This window comes from Rhynchophorus ferrugineus, unplaced genomic scaffold (genome assembly GCF_030347505.1).
Source record: "Rhynchophorus ferrugineus isolate W39M unplaced genomic scaffold, kcgeb_rfMv2 rfM8, whole genome shotgun sequence".
NCBI classification, from domain to species: Eukaryota; Metazoa; Arthropoda; class Insecta; order Coleoptera; family Curculionidae; genus Rhynchophorus; species Rhynchophorus ferrugineus.
In genome coordinates, this window is record NW_027472587.1 from 1,056,083 (window position 1) to 1,067,952 (window position 11,870).

An 11,870-nucleotide genomic window follows, 5' to 3' on the forward strand; every position below is an offset into this window, starting at 1 on the left:
ATTTTTAACGTTCTGGCTCTGTCGTCCTAACCGTGACCTTGACAAAAATGTACCCAATTTAAACTTTAAATTTTTTTTTCTATGATTTAAACTTACATACTAATATATATAGTTTGATGCTTCTTTTGGTAGTGTGCTTGTAAATAACAATATATTGTATATTAATATAGCAGATTGTTAATGTAATAGGGTAAAAATTCAATAATAAATAAAGCATTTACTTAATTTAAAAAAGCTCTAGTAGTTATTGTGCGATCATTTTTAATTATATCATGAATTTTTTTTCTATGATTATGTTATGTTTTATTATATGTATATGTTTTATTTTTATTTAATATTTATAGTTATTGTACGGTATTTATGGTTATCTTTAGTTCTATTGTATTGTCTATATTTATTATAGTATATTATTTGAAAATAGTAACTCACATATTAAAATACGATAAAATATTTATGGGATATTATTCCATTCCATAGAAAAATTCCATTCGTTTTTACAGGTCCACAGAACATTCAAATATAGAAGTAATTGTACTTCGTTTAAAATGAAATTATTAATTGCATGTTAATAGTATTCAGCATAGAGAATTATTACTCTATGATATTCAGTAATTATATCTCCCTTTTCTTTTTTAAAGTTAGTACGTGAAGGAATATGTACATCTCCATAGCTTATACTATCGTCAAAAATATATGCACATAAAAATTAACTGGTCCTAGCAATTATCTCCGTCCTTTCCTCTCGCACAATTCATACCGGAAAGGGTTCTTACATCTTCGTCTGACATCACGAATTGATTAAAACATTCGCACCGTGCATTTGACTAGTTTTTTTACTATCGACTGTTATGTGACTATCGATTGTTTTCGGTCGATAGTTCCCAACGTTAGTCATAAGTTCTAATATATTATAAAAATAATTTCATTTTAAAAGTCATTTATGAATATTTTACAAAAGCAGAATCATTGATATGGACAGAAGAATTGATGAAAGAATCCGCAAACCTAGACGTGCAAAAGGGACTCCATTTTTTCGAGAAAGGAATTATTGGGCCGCTGGTGTATTGGCAATTGGTGGATTGAGTTGGTTTCTTATTGAGTGAGTTCGTGTTATAATAATAAGATATACGTCATTTAAATTATTGTTTTAGGCTTACTCCTGCTGCAAAAAAGATACGTAACTCCTTAGACAAATTCGATAACTCTGAAGAATTTGAATCGAGGAAAAAACAAATTCAAATTTCATTTACAAATCCTATTGCTGACGAAGTTATTATTAAAGCCAGAGAACGTATTGCTTATAAAGATGCACCAAAGCCACAAGGCTTATTGGCAAAAATCTTCAGTCCAGGGCCAGATCTTTAAAAAACCTAGGTGTGAATAAAATTTGTAGATTTTAAAATGTTTCTTATGCAAGCATAGCAAATAAAGGATAATAGTGTTGTTTTCGTTTTAGATCATCAGAATCCCAAGTTTCAAAATTTTTTCAAAATAAAGGTCATTCTGAATTAAATGAAAATAAAAGTTTAGACATTGAGTCCCCTTATAAAAATACTATTAAATCTCTTCCATTATCAAAAAGTAATTCTCTCAGTGATGATGATGACTTTCAACAACCAAACAAAAATTCATTGAAATGGGCTCTTTCTAAAGTATCTAAATGTCAAAGTTCATCTAAACAAAAAGGAAAGAAAAAAAATAAAAGGATTCCAAATACAACATTGAAAATTGTTGAAGATAATTTCAAATATCAAGAAGAACATGGAGATCATTTACAAATGGCAATAGCTTTATCTAAGTCAACACATGAGGAAGAAAACAAGTCTGGAAGATCACAAAATGAAATGCCAGATGTAAGTGAAATATTCAGCAAGCAAAATGCTAAAATGTCTGTCCTAGAAAAATATGGTTTTTCATCAAATCATAAATCTCATTTATCTGTTACAAATAGAAAACAGAATTTAGATGTGAGTAAACTTTGTACATGATAAATCATTTAACTTATAAAAGCAATTTGTTTTAGGTACAATTTAAGGGAAAATCAAGATTTAAATATATCACTCCCATATTAAAAATCAGAACAAATGAGGAAAGGCAAAACCTAATTGCCACTAAAATTTCAATGATTTTAACTGAAAACATATCTCAAACAATTAAACCCTTTCATATTTATAATTCTGTTCCATATACCTTCGATCAAAGCTGTACATCAAAAAAACATAATATTTTCAATTTTGATTCTGATGATGCCAGAGATTTTTATGTAAAAGATTTACAACTTTTAGTATCAAACAGTAAATGTGGTAATTTGTTAAAAAACTGGCAAAATATACCTGGTAGGGCTATATCTCCAACCAGAGATATAAAAACAGATATAATTAGTGACAGCAAAGAAATAAATCAAGTTTCAGACAAGCAGGAATCTACTATAACAAGAGATGAAAATACTGAAGTTATTTCACCAGTTCGAAGTGTTTCACCGGATCTTTTTGGTTCCGACAATGAGACTGATGATTTAATAAATTATAGTACTGTAAGGTCGTTAAAAAATAGTATGAAAACAAATAAATCGACTTCTTTGTCAACAGAAAATGATATGAATCAAACATTTAGTGATAATACTGAAATAGAACTTTTGGAAAATGATGGCAAAATAAATGAAAATATAGTAAACTTAACTAATGAAGGTATTGATATCTCTGTTAAAAATAAAAAAAGAGATCCTAAATTGTATTCTCTAAGTGATCTAGAAAGCGATGAGGAAGACAATATATTGAGTGAAAAACTAATTACAACTGACAATGAAGAGCTAATGAAATTATCTTTTAGTAAATTAACTCAATCACCAATTCAGTCTAATATGGCAAAGTTCAGTGATCATCACGATCAGGCTAATAACTATTGCAATAACTGTCACAGTAAGAATGACTCTGAAAAGATAGGCACACTCAATTGTAATAAAACAAATGACTATTACAGTGATTGTCACAATAAGAGTAATTTAGAAGAAATAAAAACATCCAATTCTAGTACAAATATAATGAAGCGTAAGAGTGATGTAATAATTCTAAGTGATGATGAACAACAACCTGAAATTAATCCAGACACACAAAAATCCCAAAAAAAAATAAGCGAGTCGATAAGGCAAAGCATGAAATATAATGATTCTTCTGAATTAAATGTTACTAATTATGTAGATCAATTATTAAATCAAGAATACTTAAGTTTCAATCAGTCTCATAGAAAAGGTCACAACACAAATGACTCTAAAGAACTTGACTTTCCTTTAAATGAACAAACTGATATAAGTTCAATCAATCATTATGATGAAAATGTTCCGGATGAAGACTGTTATGAAAAAGATGATATTAATAATGAACTAGATATGAACATGTCACAAACGAATTCCTCATCAACAATTATTTTATCAGATCAAGAGAACTGCGATGATATGAGTGACAATGAACAGCATGTGGATGAACAGAATGATGATTTAGGTTTTAATATACAGAATACACCTAAAAAATTTTCAAGAAAAATGAGCAGGACTTTAATATCCGAAAGATCAAAATTATATGACTCCAGAGAATTAAATGTCACTGATTATGTAGCAGATTTGCTTGCTAATGAAATGAATTACAGTTTGAGTTATGATGGACAAAATAATTCAGAAAATGAAAATGATGATTTGTCAGAATCACAGAAAAGCGCTATATCAGATGAAGAGTTGAACTATTCCAGTCATTTTAGCAAAGTTGAAACAGAAAATGTTAGTGTAGAAAAATACAATGAAATTAAGTGTAGTAAGTAATTTTTCATTATATTAATTGTCGATTAAGTAATATTCAACTAAATAAATATATCTATATAATGTTTTAGTTCCATCTTCCACAAGGGCGTCATCAATAAATCTCGAAGATATAGCTAAAAATGTAGGTCCCATAACGCCTAACAGATTAATTGTTAAAATAGGAAATGTAAGTCCTATGCGAAATTATGATGAAATGTCCACACCGTCATTACATAAGGAATTGGCAAAATACGGAATAAAACCGTTGAAACGATCTAGAGGAACTAAGTTGCTAAAACATATTTATGAATCTACTCATCCTATAATAAAAGAACAAATTGTGTCTGAATATTCTGACTTGGGTGAAGATGGGAAGATATTAAAGAAGAGAAAGCTTGTGGTAAATGAAGTTAATCCTTATAATGAATGTTATAAATCAGATCAAACGATAGAAATTATAGGCGATAGCATTATTGAAAAGTAAGAATCCAGTAACACAGAAACTATTTTTATAACACATCATTTATTTCTTCATTTTAGTGAAAAATTGGAAAACTTTATTTTTGAAAGAAAACAATCAGCAAAAACTGCATCATGTGCAGTACCACTTCAAATAGTTTGGCATAATTTTGTGACTTCCAACCCAGAAATTAGAGAGCATATTTTACTTTATGAACCACTTCAGTTGGAAAGCCTGCATTTAATGTTAAAAGAGCAAGGCTTTAAATTCCACATACAGGTATATTTTAACGTTATTTTTTAGATCCAATATAACATACTATTGTTACATAGTACAAATATTAACAGCGTCTATTTCAGGATCTGCTTACGTTTCTGGATAAGAAATGTATTACTATTAGAACAGCTCAAAGTCAAAAAAGAAAAAATAAGAAATAAATATTTTAGAAGTTATTTTGTATTTAATAAAACACTTTTTATATATACATATATGAATTTATTTAGTCCAACTACATATTCCAAAAAAATATCACATTCAAACCCACTGGCCCCCTTCTAATTTCACAAATGCATTTTTTGAAAACACATATTTAAAAACAAGATGGTGCCAATGGATTATCCTTACTATATTAACTGGTGCATCAAGTGTTTAAGCTTCATCTTTCTTTTGTTTAATTCTATAATCTGATAAAGCTGCTTTAATTGCATCTTCTGCAAGCATTGAACAGTGTAATTTTACTGGTGGTAAAGATAATTCTTTAGCAATTTCAGTGTTCTTCAATTTTAAAGCTTCATCCACAGTTTTGCCTTTAACCCATTCTGTTGTGTATGAACTACTAGCGATGGCTGAACCGCATCCAAATGTTTTAAACTTTGCATCTATAATTTTGCCATTTTCGTCAACTTTGATTTGTAATTTCATTACATCGCCGCAAGCTGGTGCACCAACTAAACCGGTTCCAACGCTTTTATCATCTTTATCCAGGGATCCAACATTACGTGGATTTTCGTAATGATCAATAACTTTTGGATGATAGGATGCACATAATACTTTAAACGGATTACACAATCCGCAAAATGATTTTAACAAGGTTGATGCTGGAGTTAAAGCCATAATTTTTCCTACAACAATATTATAAGTATATTTTTGATTCTTAATTTAATATAGCTTACTTTTCAGATTAAATTATCAACGTTCACAAAGGATAACGAAAACAATATTAACTAACCTCAAAATTGACAAATCTGAATCAAAAACATGCTCTTTCCTTCATTTTCTTATACAGTAAAACAGAGACAACCGCATTATTTTAAGCAAATATCTCTGACCTATAATTTTTTAGTTTAAGGTTAATTTTGGCATAAAAATAAAATATTTTAAATTTTATCAAGAACTTATAATGGCACAGAATACTTACGCAAAATTATTGTTAATTAACCGGTGTAGCAGATATAGCTCATTTTGTAGGAGAATAAGCAAATATATTCATAAAGACATATCTTCAAAAAATATTCGACAACAATTTTTGGATTATTTTATTAAAGAGAAAAATCACGCTTTTGTTAAATCTAGCCCTGTAGTGCCTTTTTGCGATTCAACAGTGCCATTTGTTAATGCTGGTATGAATCAAGTTGGTATAATAAATGTTTTGTGTGTATAAATTTATCTAATTATAAATTACAGTTTAAAGGTATTTTTTTGGGAACTCAAGTTCCCCACTTTATGAAAGTTGCCAATAGTCAGAAGTGTATTAGAATAGGAGGGAAACATAACGATTTGAATATTGTTGGCAAAGATGGATACCATCACACATTTTTTGAAATGATGGGAAATTGGTCCTTTGGGTCTTATTTTAAAGTAAGTTCTTACACAAAGTTTGATATGCTTAAGACTTAATATATTTATAGAAAGAAGCTTGTGAAATGGCTTGGGAACTTTTAACTAAAGTTTATAAAATACCCCCCAATCGGCTCTATGTTACCTATTTTGGTGGAGATAATAAATTGAATATTGGCCCAGATTTTGAAACCAAAGATATTTGGAAATCAATAGGGTATATTGTAATATATCATAAGAAATAATAATAGTTAATAGTATTTTTAGTCTCTTAGATAATAGGATATTACCATTTGGAATAAAAGATAATTTTTGGGAAATGGGACCATCAGGTCCTTGTGGACCTTGTTCAGAGATACATTTTGATCATATATGTGATACAAATCGTGGAAATTTAGTTAATAAAGGATTACATGATTTAACTGAAATATGGAATTTAGTGTTTATTGAATATAATAGGTGGGAATAATTAAACATTTCCTATATGTTTTATTATAATTCATTTTAGATGTGCTGATGGTTCCATAGAAGCATTGCCTAAAAAGCATATTGATACTGGGTTAGGGTTAGAAAGGTTGACTTGTGCATTGCAGGGTAAATTGAGTAGTTATGATACAGATCTCTTTGATTATTTAATAACTGCTATTCATAAGGTATTTAATATTAAATTATTGTTAATATAATGGATTAATGGATTTTATATAGAACTGCAATAATATACCAAAATATTCAGGCAAATTTGGTGAAGAAGATTGGAATAATATAGATACATCATATAGAATATTATCAGACCATATTAGAATGATAGTGGCTTCACTAGCTGATGGAATTATACCTGAAGAAAAGTATGAAAGAATTTAAATTTGTTTTCAAATAAAATAGAATAAGAAATATTCTAAAAATAACTTGTTGGCAATAAAATAAAATTAATTACAATTTAATGACAACATAGAATGTATTGAATATTAAGAATATGCTTTTTTCAGCCAAAAATTGAGAAGAGTATTACGAAGATGCTTCAGTTTGAGTCAAAATGTGTTTTTTAAAGAGAGTGGGTTTGTTAAAGAACTATCAAATTATGTTGTTGAGCATATGGGTGAAGTTTATCCTGAGATGGAACAAAACATTAAACAAGTACTATCTTTTGGATAATATATGATATATTTTAAACATAATATATTTTAGATCCACAGCATAATAGATTTTGAAGAGGATGTTTATAAATTGTTGAAGGAAGCAGCAGAAAAAGAACTGAAAAAGATTTCATTTAGTAATAAATTTCGTGAGAATACTGACTTTGTTGATTTCACGCCCAGCTTCATATTAGCAATGAAAGAATTGCAAAACACGCAGCCAAATGAAATTACGGGAGATTTGGCTTTTAGATTATATGACACCTATGGTTTAGATTCAGATTCGATACAACAGTTATCTGAAATTCTGAGTTTGAGTTATAATCCGGAGAATTTGGTGATAAAAATGAATAAGGTCAGAGCTAAATCTAGGGAAGAGCATCATATTCAATTTAATAAAATATTTGATTCTTTAAATGGGGATTTAAATAAAACCGATGATACTGAAAAGTATAGTTATAGAAGAAATGAATCTGGATATATATTCCCGGAACTGTCAGCTAAGGTGCTGAAAATAATTGATAATGATCAATTTATTTCCAAGGCACATGGCGGTAGTTCTTGTTCAGTGATTTTGGATAAAACTAATTTTTACTGTGAAGCTGGTGGGCAACAATCGGACCGGGGTGCGTTGATTTTCAAAAATGGAGCGTTACGAATAGAATCGGTCCTTAATATAAATGATTATATTGTACATAGAGGCTATATTGAAGGCGAAGATGTGATATTAGGCAGCGAGTGCAAAGTAGTGGTTGATAGAAATTCTAGACTTAGCTGCATGCAAAATCATACTAGCACTCATTTACTAAATGCAGCTGTAAAGAAAATTAAAAATGCTATTTGTCAGAAATCAAGTAAAGTAACTGATCGCTATTTAAATTTAGATGTAGCTATTTTCGGCACCAAGCTCACTATAAACGATATCAAACAAATAGATGATATCATCCAAAAGATTATAAAAAAGAAAATTGATGTACAAGTGAATATTACCGACAGCCAGGGATTATATAGTTATAAAAATATTACACTAATCCCAGGGGAGGTATATCCAGATCAAAACATTAGGATCATTGAAATCGATGATGGCGATAACTTTATTGCAAGGTATGTTTTACAGTTCTTTTTTTAAGGGTAGCATATCTACAGGGCCTGTCTCAAAAGTTTTCGAGTATTTTTCAATTTATTTCCGGTAAATGTACAAGGATGATAGAAGCGCTTTTAGCTCATCGAACAGTTATTTACCTTCTCTAGCATCCCTACATCGCTTTCTTTCGGGTTTCCCTTGATACTAAAATAAACAGCGCGAAACTTTGCGAAAACGAAAAGCTGAAAGCCTTTCCGAACACTTGCCACAGCTATCTATTTCAGAGCAATGGAAAAAAATTAATTGTGGAAACTTTCAAGAGAAGCCCTGTATACTTGTCATCATATCTCTAATAAAGCAATTTATTTAGAGAACCATGCTGTGGAACGCATATACTAAATACTGGTGATATTGAAGACTTTTGCATAGTCAGCATGAAATCGTTAGGTAGGAGTACAGTTTCTTTACATGCTGTGACAGGTACAAGGGCAAAATTAGCTAGACAAAACGCCCAGGAATTGTATGATGATATCAATGTTTTCAAGAAAACCTTGAGTGATAATTTAGATAAGGTAAATTGTGAATATCATATATATATCACAACAGATTTTCCATCGTAATGTAGATGCCCTATGTTTAATATCCATATTCGTCGATGCTATGATTTATCGTATTTTTCATATAGAAAGTGGGTCGTAATAAAGTTCACTTTTAATAATTATAAAACAAAAAACATGTTATACTTTAAGAGTTTTTTTTAGAACGTCAGTTACATCGCACTGTATTGTAGTAACACTCACCTAAATGAAATTGTAAATTTTGGAGTACATTTTTTTGGGTTACTACACAATACTCTACTTTTCATATATATCACTAAAAAGAAATCACAAGGGGTTAGTTCCAGGCGCCGTGGTAACCACTCTTCGTCACGCGAGATATTTGATTCGAAATCGCTTTTTCATTTCCAGTATGACCTTCATTCTCTAAGACGTATGACAGGTAACCCCTATGCTATTGAAGCCATGTCATTGAGTTATATTCGTTAAGCTCTTGGAGCTTTGAATCTAAAAACTTGCTTAGCCTTCGAATAAAACAGGATGTTCCAAAAGGCAAAAATGAACCTTATTACAGCCCACCCAGCATTTTAATATCACAATCGTGCAATTCTTAAACATTATTTTTTTAGCCAGATGTTTTAGATATGGCTGTATATTCGTTAAAACAAAGACTTAAATTTGATATTAACGACCAATCCATACTGCCGTTGGTAGCCAAGAGTGAGATACTGGACGAACTTAACTCTATCAGTAAACGCATAAAAGATACTGGAAAAGATAATTTAAAGTTTGTCACTTGAACATTCCTCTTGTTTATATTGAAAATAGAACTTCATTTTCAGGAATTTTATTGATTTAGAGATGCAGGAAGCTCTGAAAACTGGTATCGCTTTAACGAAAACAAATAAAAAGTACATGGTGCATTATTTAAGAAGTTCGACTATGTTAGAATCAGCGCCATTGCAAAGAGCGACGAAAGTTTGTCCTGATATACCAGTATTGATCATTGCTTATTCTGATAACATGGTTAAAGCAAGGTGTTGTGTACCAAAGGTTTTAGCTTGACGCTAATTAGTTTCAATGACTGATTGACTGTATTTTAGGAATTCTCAAATGAAAAATTTAATGCAGAAAAATGGATGAAGAGTACTGTAGCTTCGGTTTTTAACAGTAAGGTGTCAGCTCCAAAGGGACAAGATGGTGCCTTAGTCTGCAATATGAAAGCTCGAAAAGTACACGCTCAACATTGGGATACTTTATTATCTGAAAGTTTGCAGATTGCAACCGAATTTGTCAATGATAATTTGTGATTTGTAAATTTGATTATATTTTAGCTTTCTTTTTGGATTAAATATTTTTTACTTGTATTTGTCTTTTGTTTAAATTTTTGCCTGTCCGGAATCAAATATAGGATGTTGCATTTAATATAGGACGTGAACGACAGGTTCCAGCAGGGAGGCGCTAGGTGACAAACAGCGGATGGTATATACACTGTATGGACTATACACTGTAAGGACGATTTGGATTTGCAGCACTGGTTTATCAAAAATTGTGTGGTATTACGAAACGAATATGTTAAAAAGATCGTAGTTATGGCAACGCTGGGCCATATGCGTGTAGCCATGTAGTGACTCCGTAAAAATTAAGAGAGATTAGCTGGGAAGTATTGATACATCCGCCGTATTGCAGGGTTTGGTTCAGATTTTCATTCAAATTTCCCAGAAATTCTATAATGACGGAATTCTGATTTTCCCAGAAAAGTGGCAAAAGGTCATGGATCAAAACGGCACGTATATACGAGACTCAGACTGAAATACGACAAAATTTCAGTCAGTTAGCAAACAGGGTAGAGAAATTAGAAAAATCCCAAAACAAATTAAAGAAAAACAAAAATGAGTAGTTCGTTCTTAAGAATAAGAACATGAAAGGCAAATGGGCTAAATCAGCGAGCGCAGGAACTAGAACTATTTCTGAGAAGAAATAATATAGATATAGTCATCATATCGCAGACTTATTATTAAAAAAAATACATAAAAATACGGGATTATGATGCATACTGCACATTACACTCCAGTGAACGTGCTCGAGGCCGGACAGCTTTAATAATAAAAGAAAATATACAGCATTTCCAACAAGAAGAAATACAAGCTACCATAGTTAGTATTGAAAGAATGGCGCTGAAATAAACATAGGGGCTGTATACTGTCCACCAATATACAAAAAACACAACAACAATAAAGAGATTTATTTTTAAATTAGGCCTAAGGTTTATCATTGGAGGGGACTTTATAATAACTAGAAAAGGAAAGGAGTCACTCGCTGATGCGATATTGATATATGAGGAAAATTACCCCCTTGAAATTAGGGAATTGAAAAAAAGAAAGACGAAAAGCTAGAAGAGTATGACACAGAACCAGAAATGCTGCAAACAAAATAATATTTAATAGAATTAGTTATCAGACAAATCCTAACAAAAGCTTAATTTTAAAGATTAAAGAATATAAACAGAGTTGCTTTGAAAAATATGTAAATGGATTAAGCCCGGAAGCAGACAAAGATATGGAGAGCTATGGAAAGTAATTAGGAGATTTAAAAGGCCAATTACTAAAGTACCAAAATGTGATCCGCCTATTAAAAATGATCGAAATGAATAGGTTCGACAAGACGATGATAAAGTTGAATTATTCGCAGAATATTTGGCTAACGCAATCCAACGGATTGATATAAAATCTACAATAGATATAAATCCTGTTTATCAGCCCGATCTAGCTGTAATCTGATTTCTCCAATAGAAGTTGCCACAGAAATTGACAACAACCTCAATCCTAAAATGGCTCCTGGAATGGATGATATTTCACCTAGGTTATTAAAAGAGCTGCCACGGAAAGCAATAATCATATTGACATCATAATGCCTATTTGAGACTAAAGCATGTTCCAGAATATCTTAAACTTGCTCGAATAATCATGCTTAAAAAGCCTGACAAACCGACAGAACAAGTTGGATTTTA

The 11,870-nt window shown here is 30.7% G+C and overlaps 3 protein-coding genes across 11 annotated transcripts; 2 read left to right on the plus strand and 1 right to left on the minus strand.

Annotated features, from left to right (window-relative positions):
- The first annotated feature begins 841 nt into the window (after positions 1–841).
- LOC143201404 (uncharacterized) lies at positions 842–4,736 on the plus strand. Its single transcript, XM_076412432.1, has 7 exons — positions 842–1,099; positions 1,152–1,374; positions 1,457–1,967; positions 2,024–3,803; positions 3,880–4,270; positions 4,331–4,529; positions 4,610–4,736. Exons 2-7 carry the CDS (start codon positions 1,307–1,309, stop codon positions 4,685–4,687), a joined length of 3,027 nt encoding a protein of 1,008 aa, XP_076268547.1. The 5' UTR covers positions 842–1,099; positions 1,152–1,306; the 3' UTR covers positions 4,688–4,736.
- Positions 4,723–5,791, minus strand: IscU (Iron-sulfur cluster assembly enzyme). 2 transcript variants are annotated; one of them, XM_076412507.1, is made up of 3 exons: positions 5,668–5,791; positions 5,479–5,578; positions 4,723–5,371 (listed from the first exon to the last, which is right to left on the minus strand). In XM_076412507.1, exon 3 carries the CDS (start codon positions 5,361–5,363, stop codon positions 4,899–4,901), a length of 465 nt encoding a protein of 154 aa, XP_076268622.1. In that variant the 5' UTR covers positions 5,364–5,371; positions 5,479–5,578; positions 5,668–5,791; the 3' UTR covers positions 4,723–4,898. The 2 variants fall into 2 exon arrangements, with proteins under 2 accessions (XP_076268622.1, XP_076268621.1); XM_076412506.1 differs by lacking the exon at positions 5,668–5,791 and having other exon boundaries at positions 5,423–5,560.
- AlaRS-m (alanine--tRNA ligase, mitochondrial) lies at positions 5,542–10,227 on the plus strand. Of its 8 annotated transcripts, none has more exons than XM_076412433.1 (12): positions 5,542–5,880; positions 5,934–6,107; positions 6,158–6,303; positions 6,354–6,545; positions 6,595–6,739; positions 6,792–6,931; positions 7,073–7,220; positions 7,272–8,323; positions 8,674–8,875; positions 9,490–9,647; positions 9,703–9,913; positions 9,964–10,227. In XM_076412433.1, the coding sequence occupies exons 1-12, from the start codon at positions 5,650–5,652 to the stop codon at positions 10,168–10,170; spliced, it is 3,006 nt and encodes a 1,001-aa protein (XP_076268548.1). In that variant the 5' UTR covers positions 5,542–5,649; the 3' UTR covers positions 10,171–10,227. The 8 variants fall into 8 exon arrangements, 4 of the variants coding, with proteins under 4 accessions (XP_076268548.1, XP_076268549.1, XP_076268550.1 ...); XR_013006944.1 differs by having other exon boundaries at positions 5,557–5,880; positions 9,689–9,913; XR_013006947.1 differs by having other exon boundaries at positions 5,557–5,880; positions 9,494–9,647.
- The last annotated feature ends 1,643 nt before the right edge of the window (positions 10,228–11,870 follow it).

Coding starts and splice junctions, on each gene's coding strand:
- LOC143201404 (XM_076412432.1), top strand. CDS start 1,307: ATGCACCAAAGCCACAAGGCTTATTGGCAAAAATCTTCAGTCCAGGGC. Junction 1,375..1,456: donor CAGATCTTTAAAAAACCTAG/GTGTGAATAAAA, acceptor TTTTCGTTTTAG/ATCATCAGAATCCCAAGTTT. Junction 4,271..4,330: donor GGCGATAGCATTATTGAAAA/GTAAGAATCCAG, acceptor TCTTCATTTTAG/TGAAAAATTGGAAAACTTTA.
- IscU (XM_076412507.1), bottom strand. CDS start 5,363: ATGGCTTTAACTCCAGCATCAACCTTGTTAAAATCATTTTGCGGATTG.
- AlaRS-m (XM_076412433.1), top strand. CDS start 5,650: ATGGCACAGAATACTTACGCAAAATTATTGTTAATTAACCGGTGTAGC. Junction 5,881..5,933: donor TTAATGCTGGTATGAATCAA/GTTGGTATAATA, acceptor TATAAATTACAG/TTTAAAGGTATTTTTTTGGG. Junction 8,876..9,489: donor TGAGTGATAATTTAGATAAG/GTAAATTGTGAA, acceptor TTATTTTTTTAG/CCAGATGTTTTAGATATGGC.